This window comes from Xiphophorus couchianus, chromosome 6 (genome assembly GCF_001444195.1).
Source record: "Xiphophorus couchianus chromosome 6, X_couchianus-1.0, whole genome shotgun sequence".
NCBI lineage: Eukaryota > Metazoa > Chordata > Actinopteri > Cyprinodontiformes > Poeciliidae > Xiphophorus > Xiphophorus couchianus.
In genome coordinates, this window is record NC_040233.1 from 29783868 (window position 1) to 29796304 (window position 12437).

The 12437-nt window shown below is 38.9% G+C and overlaps 2 protein-coding genes across 2 annotated transcripts in view; one reads left to right on the plus strand and one right to left on the minus strand.

Annotated features, from left to right (window-relative positions):
* The first annotated feature begins 244 nt into the window (after positions 1 to 244).
* Positions 245 to 10117, plus strand: redic1 (regulator of DNA class I crossover intermediates 1). Its single transcript, XM_028019727.1, has 16 exons — positions 245 to 420; positions 519 to 558; positions 701 to 851; positions 1705 to 1834; positions 1908 to 1959; positions 3347 to 3440; positions 3552 to 3661; positions 3794 to 3921; positions 4018 to 4184; positions 4259 to 4331; positions 4407 to 4440; positions 4651 to 4678; positions 4790 to 4884; positions 5935 to 6559; positions 7136 to 7330; positions 9863 to 10117. The coding sequence occupies exons 1-15, from the start codon at positions 398 to 400 to the stop codon at positions 7300 to 7302; spliced, it is 1917 nt and encodes a 638-aa protein (XP_027875528.1). The 5' UTR covers positions 245 to 397; the 3' UTR covers positions 7303 to 7330; positions 9863 to 10117.
* The window catches only part of slc2a13a (solute carrier family 2 member 13a), a 64787-nt gene continuing 59782 nt past the window's right edge, over positions 7433 to 12437 (minus strand). Inside the window, exons 9-10 of the mRNA XM_028019726.1 lie at positions 11648 to 11800; positions 7433 to 10524 (exon numbers count right to left, since the gene is read on the minus strand). Of these exons, the coding sequence (XP_027875527.1) occupies positions 10298 to 10524; positions 11648 to 11800 (380 nt within the window). The 3' untranslated portion in view covers positions 7433 to 10297. The remainder of the gene's footprint in view (positions 10525 to 11647; positions 11801 to 12437) is intronic.

The following is a 12437-nucleotide window of genomic DNA, read 5'->3' on the forward strand; positions in this document are numbered from 1 at the left end:
TGTACCCGAGTTAAGACGAGAGATCAGAATGTGAAATAATATAACGTCTCAAGAAAATAATAAAATATATCAAAATTTACATATACATGCGTAACCTTAAATATTTTGCGCAAGTTTATTTTAATTTAACGTATTATGTAGAAAAATATCTACCATTTAAACCTAAATACTGGCTAAAGGTGCCAAAATGAATAAAATGTTAAAATAATAAGTCGTTATTTTTAACCAAAGGCGGTAGAAGATGATTCCTGTGCAGCGCGTGCAATGCCGCCTCCGCTTTCTCAGATTTAGGTACCGTTAGCAAGCTTATTAGCAAAGAAAGTTTCCGTTTCAGGTTAATACTGAATATTAATACTTAGTTATAATATTGAAAACTAGTTACTTACAACCAATAAACATGAATTGGGTTGGAGGCTCCAGGTAAGAGTCGAGAGAAAAGAAAAAAAAAATCCCCACGAGCTTCATAAGTAGAATAACGTTTAGCTAACGAATCAACGGTTGTTCTGCTAACATTTTAGGAACCGGTTAGTGATGAAGAACGATACAAAAAAGCAAAGGGTGAGTCTGCTACTTCAATATTTATTTACTTTAAATTTAAATACTTATTTAAATTTCTAGGGGTTTACGTAGTTGCGGCTAATGTCGACGAGCCCATGGCCAGTGTAAAGTTTTGTCGTCTTTTATTTTGTTTTCGTCAAAGGAGTTTTTTGCAAAGAGAAAACTGCAGCAAAAACTTAAGACGCTGGGCGTGACTCCATCCGCCTCCTCACCTGGGAACATCTCCTCCGGGAGCACAGACCTTCTGACCTTGTTTGTTGTCAACCAGATAGCTTCCAAAAAAACAAATCAAGGTAAAGAGCCAGGTTATCACTCTCCAGTTATACTAAAAAATACAGTCAATTAAAAAAAAACAACACATTAAATATTCGGTTCTTTATCAAGAAATGACTTAGACTCAGACTTAGACTGACTTTATTGTCATTTTGCATGCACAGGGTGTATACAGAACGAAATTACGTTGCATACGGCTCAGGACAGTGTTCTGAGCTTCCAATGTTATGAGGTTACTCCAGAGTAAAATAAAATACAGTATAAAATATGAATATAAATCAAAATATAAAGTGCAGGACTGACAGTAAAATAGAAGTTATTTAGCTCTGTACATGTGCAAGGTATAAAGTGGAGACCAGATTTTAAGTGCAGTCCAGTTAAGAGTTTAGCAGTCTGATGGCAAGTGGGAAAAAGCTGTTTCGGAACCTGGTGGACCTGCACCGGATGCTGCAGAACCTCTTTCCAGAGGGCAGCAGGGAGAACAGTCCATGGTGGGGGTGTGAGGGGTCACTGATGATGTTTCGGAAATGCACGTATCTTGAATTATTTTAAGATATACATGGAAAACAAAGTAATTTAATTGCAAAAGCAATTATATAATTGTTTTATTACTTAAATTATCAATAGAAATGTGTATTATAAATGAAGAAAAAGTTATGACACCCTACCCACTAGAAGCTAGTGTTTGCCTCCTTAGCTAAAACAACATCCGTCAAGTGAATTATGGGTCACTGTTGTTACAGGGCCCAGTATTGTCAACTCCATTGTAGGTATTTTGTGTATTCAAAAGGTCTAAAATTTTGCGTAACTGTATTTCTATATTCTTTAGAACTGGAACGTTTTTTTAAATGAAATAAATTTTCTTTTTTTAAGAACCTCCAAAAGTCGCAGTCTTTGGCAGATCTAAAGGATCCAAGCCTTGGAGAAACGAGCCCGTGGTTCTCCCAATGAGCCCGTGCTCTCCATCAAACCTCAGCCTTGCTGATAGCCCGGCTCAGTTCAGGTGAAATCCACAGCAAATAGCTAAATACAGAACAAACCATTCTACTTATTGCATCTTTTTCAATGGGGTCTAGTGTTCAAGAAATCAGAAAACTAAAGAGTTCGCAGAGGATCACGTATGGCCAGGTTAGTCATTCCTTTTTGCACATTTGGTAAATTCTGCAATTTTGTTTCAGACAAACGTAAGTAGGCCTGTCACGATAGCAAATTTTGCTGAGCGATTAATTGTCTCAAAAATTATTGCGATAAACGATAATATTGTTTGAAGATCTTTTTACACTGATTTAATGGAAATGATGTAATAATGCATGTGATTTTCTGCCAAAGTTAGATACACTTTATTTTCAAAAGAACACTAAACACTGGAGCTGATAAACAAAATAAACAAAACAACCAAAAACAAAAATAAAATGGATTCTCAGTCTCCATTAACAAAAAACTCACTTGGAAAAAAAAACTAAACAACATAAAGCCAAAGTGGAAATAAATACTGCATTCAACCAAAAGACTGCAGATTACGAAGTCTGTATATTATGTTGCCCTTCAGTAATAATTAGATTTAAATAGAGAAGATGGGCACATCGACTACCTGATGCAATAGTTCACACTACATAATTTTTTGCTCCTATTTTTCCCCTTATGACAATCTTAGATCGTTGGTCTTTCTAAGATTGTGTGGTTTGTTACGGTAGATCGTCCTCCGATCTAAATCAGGGTTTTCCCCGACTGGGATCTTAACGCAGCATGTTGAATGTGACAAGTAGCCAATCAGAAAGCACGGATTCTCCTGCGCTTTCTGAGGGGAAATTACGGAGGGGAATCCCAAACAGCTGACACGGTGCAACCCGAAGTCCAGCGGACATTGGAGATGATATGTGGAAACAACATTAATGCTTATTTAACATGCAAAGAATATAGAAATGACAAGAGGAGGAGTTGGAGTGAAATTGCTACCGCAGTTGATAAACCCGGTACTTTTCAGTTGTTCTTCGTTAACGTGACGTAAATAGGTTCTAATGATTTTCATTCAGTCAGGACTTTACGCTGACACTAGCCACATGCATTGCAGGTAGACTGTAGTAAAGCATTGATTAATGTCTGGTTTTAAAATTAGTTCACTGGACTTGTAGCCATTATTTTGTGCCCATTGTTGGACACCACAGGGCAGGAACGAACCCGATCGAACCGTTATACCTAGGATTTCTGTCGGCTAATGTGTGATCTGTCAGGTTTTGAAAATGGACCGACCGACAACTCTAAGATCGTGAAGTGTGCGCTGGGCTTTACACTAAGGAAATGAGGAAGGGAGGATCAGTGGAGAGCACCGGAGTTGAGCCTTTTTTCATTCAGTCTCATTAGCTGAAAGAGAAAAAGGTCGGAAGAGACGATAGTGCCGATAATTAAAATGACGTCGATAGTTTTAATTTATCGTACGATTAATCGATTTATCGTTTATCGCGACAGGCCTAAACGTAAGTGATGAGACTCAATCAATTCACCTTCATTTTCTAAGTTATCACCAGTACCGGAGTCAGCGTTCTCGGACAACAGTGCATCTGACTACCTTCCACACACTTCTCCTTCCACATCGTTCACTTCAGGCCGAGGTTTGACCAAATGAAACAGCCGTAAAATACGATTAAACAATATTCCCAGTGCATTTTCACACAAGAATGCACTTCCTCGGTGTAATAACTAATTAAGGCTGGTGCCTCCAGGATTATTCCCGCTGCAGACGAATGAGCAGAAACAAAGCCTGACTCGGTCGCAGCCTCTTCCCCGCTATTCTCCACCACTTTGGGACACATCAGCGCTGCAGCAAGCTGAGGTAGTTATGAATATTACACATATACACTTTTCTGTCTTATCAAGGAAACTGAAAATGATCATTTCAACAGGCTTTGTGATGTGTTGCATTACCGGTAACTCTTAGAAGAAGAAAAAACTTCCTTTATTTTAGTTTCAGCCTTTCTCCCAGCCCAGAGGTATGACCAATCCCATCTCCTGGTCTGTCAGAGCCAACCCACCCTATTTCCAGCTGGAGACCCCCACGCCATCCCAGGTCCTATTTGGAAGTCCAAAGCCAGAGTGAGGAAAGAAATACAATTCAGAGATGTTCATTTTTGTTATGGGATTATCCTCTTTTCTTAACCCCTCCTCCCTGGACTTCATGTTTGATTACAGTAAAACCGAAGCAGGAGGTCATGGAGGACATTCCAGTCCCTTTTGTCTGGACCAACTGGAGACCAACCAGCCCACGCTGGACTTTCCAATAAGCCAATCAGAGCCTATCCATCTGTTTGAAGAGAACGTTTTCACAATGTTTAATGATAATACGCATGGAACAGAAAGTGAATACTCCTAAAAACCTCAACATGAACATTGTAACTGCTTTCCTTTAATATTTTTTTATGTTTAATTTCAGGTGTACTCTTTGGGAATGGATGCTCCAAGGTATATCTCAGAAAGGAATCGTCAGTGAGGCTTTCATCCCCTCAGTAAGTGTTAGTTCAAATGATACAAACTCTGTTTTGGATCACTTTTTAATGTGTGATCTTCCTTTTTGGTGATAGAACTGTACCCAGTCCTCAGGCTGTTGGAATGGAGGTAAGACCTTGAAGTTTAATCATTTGTCGCCACCTAGTGTTGGAATCTGTAGCTGCAATTCTATTGTGAAACGAACAGTAGATAAAACACCAAAAGTGATATTTTGATGCAGTTGAATGATATTTTCAAAAAACAATTCCTGTTATTTTACTCAGATGGGAGCATATGCAAAGGTTACAGTATCAAATATTGTGTCTGTTTCTTTCTCAGCTTTCCAACGGCACTCACAGAAATTCCAGTAAGTTTGTTAAACGTCTCCAAGTAAGCAGCTCAGTCAGTGTGTGTATGCTGGGAAGTAGGGGAAAAAAAGTCTCACTAAACTGAATAGCTGTCTGTTTAAAACCCACAGCATGTCTTGGAGAGAATGCTGGGCTTTTGAAAAGCTTTGAATATTTGCCAAGTTGCTCATGCAGAGCAGGTTACCTCAGTTCAGACTCCAATGATGTAAGTTCATTTGCATTTGTAAAACCTTGCTAGTTTCCTGAATTGCTATCAGTATAGAAGCATGCCATTTGTTCCCAAAGCAACACATAAAATAAACCAAAATGTGCTTAAACTGAGTCAGGTAGGATGGGTAGGAAGACAGATGGCCATTTATATATATGTATCCAAAGACATTAGGTTGGACTTAAATCTTTGTCATTATCTAGCTGTAGTTTGTTATAGTTTGTTTTCACTACTCAACTTAAAGCTACTAGCAAATAAAACCCACTTTATAGTTTGTCACATTTTAAACACAACACCACAGTTGGTATTTGTATATATTTTAATAAGACCAAGTCCAGTTGATGAGACCTAAGATACCGGTAGATTACCTTTTTGAGGAAATAAAAGAAAAAAAAAAATCATATAAAGTACTAGTTTTTGACTTGGCAGTAACCAATTAAATTGTATTTCTTAAAGGAAAGGTTTGATCAACTAAATTTTTAAAAATTGCTGTAACCATTTCAGGTCTGACATGCCATATGTAACACAAAAGTGCCATTGCAAAATTATTTTTGGGTAAGTGCTATTCAAATGACAGTAATGATGTGACTTAATCTCATGCCATGCTGTGCAGACACTGTCAGTACTGATGAAAATTCACTCCTTATTCACAAATACTTAAGGTATCTGCACATCCTTAAAAAGTTTTAATTTCATGTATCTAAAATTAAGGCCTTAGAATGTATTACATTTATTTTACAAAAGCAAGTAGGTCTTAAATATGTTAATCGCAGATCTTAAATTTGGTCTTGGCAAGGCTACTTAATCTTGGATAAGTGCAAATTTATCGGCAATTGGCTGGACAGATTTTGTACATTTCTGTGAAGAAATAGATCTTTAATTCTATTCATAAACAACTTAAAATGGTATTAAAAAGTCTTAAATCTGAGTTGGTCAAACTTGTTTAAGGGACTCTAATGAACGTCTGTCTTTTTAGTGAAAGAAAGGAAGAACAAAGTGATAGTTCAAGCTTTTATTTTGTAACTCTGACCTTTATTTTCTCTGTAGGATGAATCTTGCTGTGAGTCATGTGGCCATGAGTCTGGTTTTTATTTGGATGACGCCTGCTCTGACAATCTGAAATCAGCCTCACAGAGAATTACTGTCCTTTCCCAAACGGGGCCTCTCACCCCGTTAACAAGATCCAATGTGAATGTTGGAACCAACCGGAACATGATGCCAAATGAGGTCAGCACAGATAATAAAGCTTCTGGAAGCCAGCAGTCAGGGAGCTCCGTGACTCCGCCATCAACTCATAACTCCGAAGTGTGTAGATGTAAGAAAGCTGAGAGTCGAGACGCAGCGACTCAGACAGTGTGCTCAGGCACAGCTGGCACGTGTGATGTTTCGACTCAGTGCTGCTTCGATGCAAATGGCGAGACCAAAGCCAAAGGTTTGTGTCGACCAGCTGTTGACGCATCGGAACAGTTTCCACTGAATGAGAGGGAGACTGACATGGAGACACAGACACTCAGAGCACCATCAAAAGGCTCAGCAAGTAAAGAAGGAGCGACTCCTTGGAGCTGGAAGGAATCGAGGACGGACTCAAGAGGCCGGATTTTCAACATTGTTCCTTCAGATAAAATCCTGCAGGGACCCATCAACCCCTTGCTTGGTGTTTGGAGGCCAAAAGGTATGACTTACAACAAGGGTGTCAAACTAATTTTCATTTTGGGCCACATCAAGACCATGAATGTCCTCAAAGGGCAGAATCTATTGATAAGACCCTTTAACAAATGAGTATTTCTTAAAGTGAAACAATGTTGAACATCTTTCCACATTGATGTAATTTGGCTCTGTACAGACGAAAACTACTTTGGTTTGACTGATAAGATATTATTTCAGCGCGACTGTTATTTGGCGTCCCTCTCGAGTCTAGAACAGCAATGTTCATCTTTTACAATCCAAAGAGCCGTTTTGGCTCTCAGACCAGCTAAATAAAACACATTTAGAGCCACAAATAATACATGACAGTTTGAAGAAAAAAAACAAAAGACATTGTATAATTATAATTTGGGATAAATTGTTGCCGTTTGAGAAATGTGATACTATCCGCTACGTTTGCTCACAACCATGTGCATCTCCTGGGGACTAAGCCCCCCTTTATCCTTTAAACCTAGTGACACCCCTGGTTTCAGCTGAGAATGTTTAATATGGAAGTTGTGCCAGTTAGCAATAAAATCACGCTGCTCTCTTGTTTCTCACACAGGAGAGGAAAATGGAGACGAGAGCGAGCAGAGAGGGCCAGACAGGGAGAACCTGGTGAAGGAGGAGTCAGACGAAGGAAGAGAGGAGGTCAGGGGTCACACACTGTCGGAGGAGGTGGAGACGCTTCGAGAAATAGCCGACGTTTTGCTTCTGCTGAGGCAGAAGTAAACAAAGGATGGCGGACAGATAAGGAAAAGTAATATATTTATTATACTTCAGTGTTTGATGTTTTCTAGTGTTTAGTTAAAATAGTCTGTTGGTTATGTTGTTGTGTAATGAAACAAAAAGCCCTTAAGCATTACTTTAGACTCTTGAGTTTATTTCTTTCTTCATGTACATTAGATATTCATCTTTATATAATATAAACTCTAGCAAAACATTTACATCTTGAACAATTGTCAAATATACTATACAGAGATTTTTTTTAACTTGTGTTTTAATTAAGATAGAAACATACAAGTAGTTCACATAAAATAATAATAAAAAATGGAAACATTTTACCATAAGTACATGTCACATGGCCTGTCTGCCGCAGAGGGACGATAACACAACTGGATGTGGAGAGCGAAACATCACAGAACCTTTGACAAGATGTACATCATATGAGAGGCACACGATCACTTTGAAAATTGTGTCAACACGTCTTCCATAGTACAATATGTACAAAATTACTTTGCGTGGTTTTAAGACAGTTTTACCAAATGAAAAATGAAAAGAATTGCATTTTCCTTACGTATGCAGTTGGATTATTTTGAAAACCGGGCGCAGGTTTGTTTTCGTCAGTGAGAAACACGCAGCACATTCCACAACGAATGAATCAGTAGTTCAGTATGTTCTTGGCCTGTTACTACAGCTCACACACACTCGACATAATCAGTGGCGATATTTTTAAAAAGCATACAAATATCTTTAAAGCTGACATTTACGTTAACAATAATCAATGCCTTGGAAAAGTATTCATACCCTTTGATCTTTTTTTGCCTCATTTTCTCAGATTATAACAAACTCATATGTATTTTATTGGGGTATTAAGGAAGATTAATGCAAAGTAGTGCATAGTTGGGAAATAAATTAATGCAGGTATGACTTTTTAATTTAAAAAACCCTAAAAACTTTGGTGTCCAAGATATTTAACCACATTTACTCTTATACCCCTAAATTAAATAATGTAGCCATGATGGGCATTCATCAGTAAAGAAGCCAAGAGACCTAACGTAACTCTGGAGGAGCTGCAGAGGTAAACTACTCAGGCTGGGGAATCTAAAAGAAAGAATGAAGAAGGGAATAGGTCATCTTTTTGTCCTTCTTGCAAAATGCTGAAACGAACACTGATCCTATTAAACATTGTGGTGGCAGCATCATTCTGTTGCTTTCTCAAAGGAAAATAGATGGATGCCTATAGCTATGTACAGGGAAATACTGGGGGGGAAAAAAGTCTTTGGGGCTACAAAGGTTCACTTTCAAAAGAATAAAAACCTGGACATATAACCAGAGCTGCACTGAAATGTTTAGTAATGGCCTATTTAAAGTCCAGACCTAAATTCAGGTTGGAATAAATGCATATAAATACATAAAATCCCAATAAAAAACATAACAGAAACATATGGTTGTGATGTGAGAAAATGTGGAAGAGTTCAAAGGTCATGAATGCTTGTGCAAGGCACTTTATAACCTTTCAGCAATATTTAGCCTGTGCAAGTTTTTTACAATAAAATGAGAGGTGGCACCTTTCTGCTCACATCAAACTCAGCATGGCGCATACTGTGAGGTTAAATGAGTCTAAACTGGCTGCAGGAAAGAGTATCTGTTTTTATACCGACAACTAAATGAATGTCCTTAAATCACATTTTTGGTCATACTTAGGCATTTGCAGATTTTTCCACATGAGGGCGCTACTCTCCTGCTTTGTAATATTGTTTTTTCTCATAAATAGGTCAACAATGCCACTTGCTTTTATACAAGTCTCCCAGTTTTGATATAAATGCAAAATGTATCTTAACAATCGATGTAGCTTGGGAGTTCATGGTTTATTTAAACTGAGATACATTTTTATGGATAAAGACATGAATTATCCTGGATCCATGTTTATTTGGGAGCTGTTGCAGCATATTTACTTTATTTACATGTTATTGTAACAGCTTCTTTCTTTTTTTACTTCAACGGTTTTTGCTACACAGGGACTTTGGTGAAGTCACGCAGCAACTACACATCATCGGTTGTTACAAAACATCGCTAAATTACATTAAAGCCAGACTGAAACCAAAGGCTCCTCTAGTTTGTACATAAGGCTATGAAGGAAGACAGAAAAAACATTAGAACTTGAAGAAGCTATTTAGACATGCGGGAAATGCAACAAAAATGGGCATTAGGCACATTACACAGGCACTAATGAAAGTTTTACTTGACTCCTTCATCTGAATGTCATACATTTACAATGCGTCCAGGAAGCAGTTCCTCTGAGCGGTTTGTGAGGGGATTTATTGGCACATCTTCTGGCAGTAGGGCTAGACTCTTGGCATTGTGCTAAAAAGTTGCATTTTCTTATAGATGAGAAACTTAAAAACCTCAAATCAAAACGACTGTGAAAGCCACAGAATGAAAACTTCAGCATCAGAACGTATAATCTTTCCAGTGCTCCCAACTGGGGCTTTTGTTAGTCAAGCACTAACAGTACGAGTTTGCTCAGGTGTAACATTGTGCATGTTTGTTGATTGCTTTTCATGAGAAGGTCAAGACCATCCACAAACTTGGAGGGTATGGGGGCGGGGGAATCTCATCTAGGGGAGCTAACATTACCGCGCAACGCTACAAGCCGAAACACTAACCTGAAACGTATCTCAAACTGAAAGGCGTAACGGCACTACGGAGATACAACAAGTCACGACAACAGCTCTCAGGTCAGCTAAGATGATGTGGATGCACAAACCTGGTATCCAAACGACACGTGTACCGCACCTCTTTTTTTTTTTTCTTTTTTAAACAGGAACAAAGCTGTACCGGAATATTCTGCATTCGGTTTGTGGGGAAACAGTCTCACTTCCTGATCAAGGTCTGTCTGGCTCCACGGATCACAAAATGAGTGTTAATGAATATTACAGACCAGATCGCTTCTGCGCGTTACGGAGATCGCCGAAAGACCCGGAGCGGGTTCAACGACACGCTCCTAGTCCACGTCTGACGCGTCGTTGTCCGACAGATGGTAATTGGAGCCTTTGACGCGGATGTACTCGACCTGCCGCCCCTCGTCTGAGTCAGAGGCGCCGCATGAGCAGAGTTGGTTTTCAAACAACGCCTCGATCTCCTCCAGGCGCCGCGCTTTGGTTTCTGGCAGGCAGCCATAGATGAAGAAGAAACCCAGCAGGGCCATGCTGGAGTACAGGAAAAAAGCTCCTGGGGTAAACAAAAAGCCGGTGGTAAGAAAGTCAACGCTTCAACATTTCTTCAAAGTGTTTGATCTATAAATGTACTTGTTCTCATTCACCATCTGGAAAGCAGTCGTACATAGTCTGGATTTTAAGCATTTTCCAGTAGACTTTTTATGCTTCTGTTAATCTGGGACAAACTTTCAGAAAATTAAAAAACTGCAGAAACAACGCGTTCCTTTAAACCAAGGCTAAAACCCACCTGTTTAGAGTTGCCTTTGAATAATAATTGGAAAATCGATCAGTATATTTGATGTATACTGCTTTATGCTTCTGATGATGGCATTTGACAAAATGTAATATGTAATAAAGACCAACATGGTGTAAAGCACTTTATCATTTGTGGTCATTTCTGTGGTGATCCTTTAAAAATGGCTAATTTTGTCATTTTTAATCTGAAAAAGTAGGAAATTCCAACATGGAAAGGATGTGTAGGAACCCTCGTAAAAGAATCACTAGTTGTGACAGCAGATCCAAGAGGCATTTATTACAGGAAGTTAATCGCCTACACACTTCAACAGAAGATTAAAGCACAATCTGTTGAGAAAAAGAAAAAGTTTTACCACGCTGAAATATTGCTGTCAGACTGCCAGCGAGGATATAATGTGAAGTAACAAGTTTCTGTCAGACTTTCATTACAGCAGGGTTAATATAACACAGAGGGCTACAAAACGCATCTGGTAATAGGTATTCATACATAAAATGCCAAAGGTTTAATGAGATATCCTAGCTGCTGTGATCTCCATTTCCTCCATGTCGAAGCAGAACGCCGTTTTTCTTACAGCTTTGGATAATTGTATGTTAAATACCACCTCTGGGTCAACATCAAGCTTTTTTTGTTTTTTCACCTAGGCGAATGGGTTAACAACAGGTTAAATCGATCATTTGCTCAGGAAGTCTCAATCATCACCTTTGATTGATTGATTTTCTACCTTCACTAAAGGGCAGCCTCTGTCTGTCTGAGGAGAAACAACAAACAACCTCGCAAGGTATCAATTCTTTCCTTTTAGAACGGTTTTGACTCAAGAGGTCTAGAAGATCTTGCTTTATAAAGTGGAAATGATGGACACCAACGACATAAAAATACTGACCATAGTAGGTGAGGTACTGAGCCAAATGGAGGAAGGTGAGAGACACCAAGATGTTGAAGGTCCAGTTGACTCCAGCAGCGCAGGCGTTCCCTGTGCTCCTCGCCCATAAGGGATAGATCTCTGAGTTAATGGTCCATGGCATTGGTCCCATACCTGGTAGAGAGAAATTAACCGTCAGCCTCATTAGGTGCGCTTAGTGTTATGGAGTCGGAACATTTTTTGAGGAAAGAGATTTCTAAATTAGCCGCTCTGATTTTTAAGTGATCTTGTTCGAAGACTACCTATCAGAACGAGCAAGTTATTCACATGAACATTCAACTTAAGTTTTCTACAGACCAACAAAATGCAACGGCAAACTTAATCTTTTGGATAATTAATCAAATGCTACGATCAGGTTCTATGCAGATGACATAATGGTGTATTGTTAATACACAGTAGTTTTTGTAGTGCTGTAATTTAAGTAGTTTGGAGTTGATTTTGATTTCAGTTTAACAGCTTGATTTTACAGGGTATTTCTGCAGAGAGTAACCTTGATTCGAAAGCTGTTCATCTGCAGCAGGGACTGACTGAGTTTTCCAACGCTCAATGAACGCCTCGAACATGACTGACAGAACGGTCCTGTGGTCTGTGGGATAGTTTATCAAATGTTGTATTCAATCTTCATGCAAAATGATCTTTTGTTCATCTCCATCAATAGTTCAAAACTTTGACTTTCCTCCAGTCTGCCTTTGATGTTGCTCAGTTCATGTGGGATGGAAACGCAGAGTTTGTAGCACAAAATTGTTGTTTA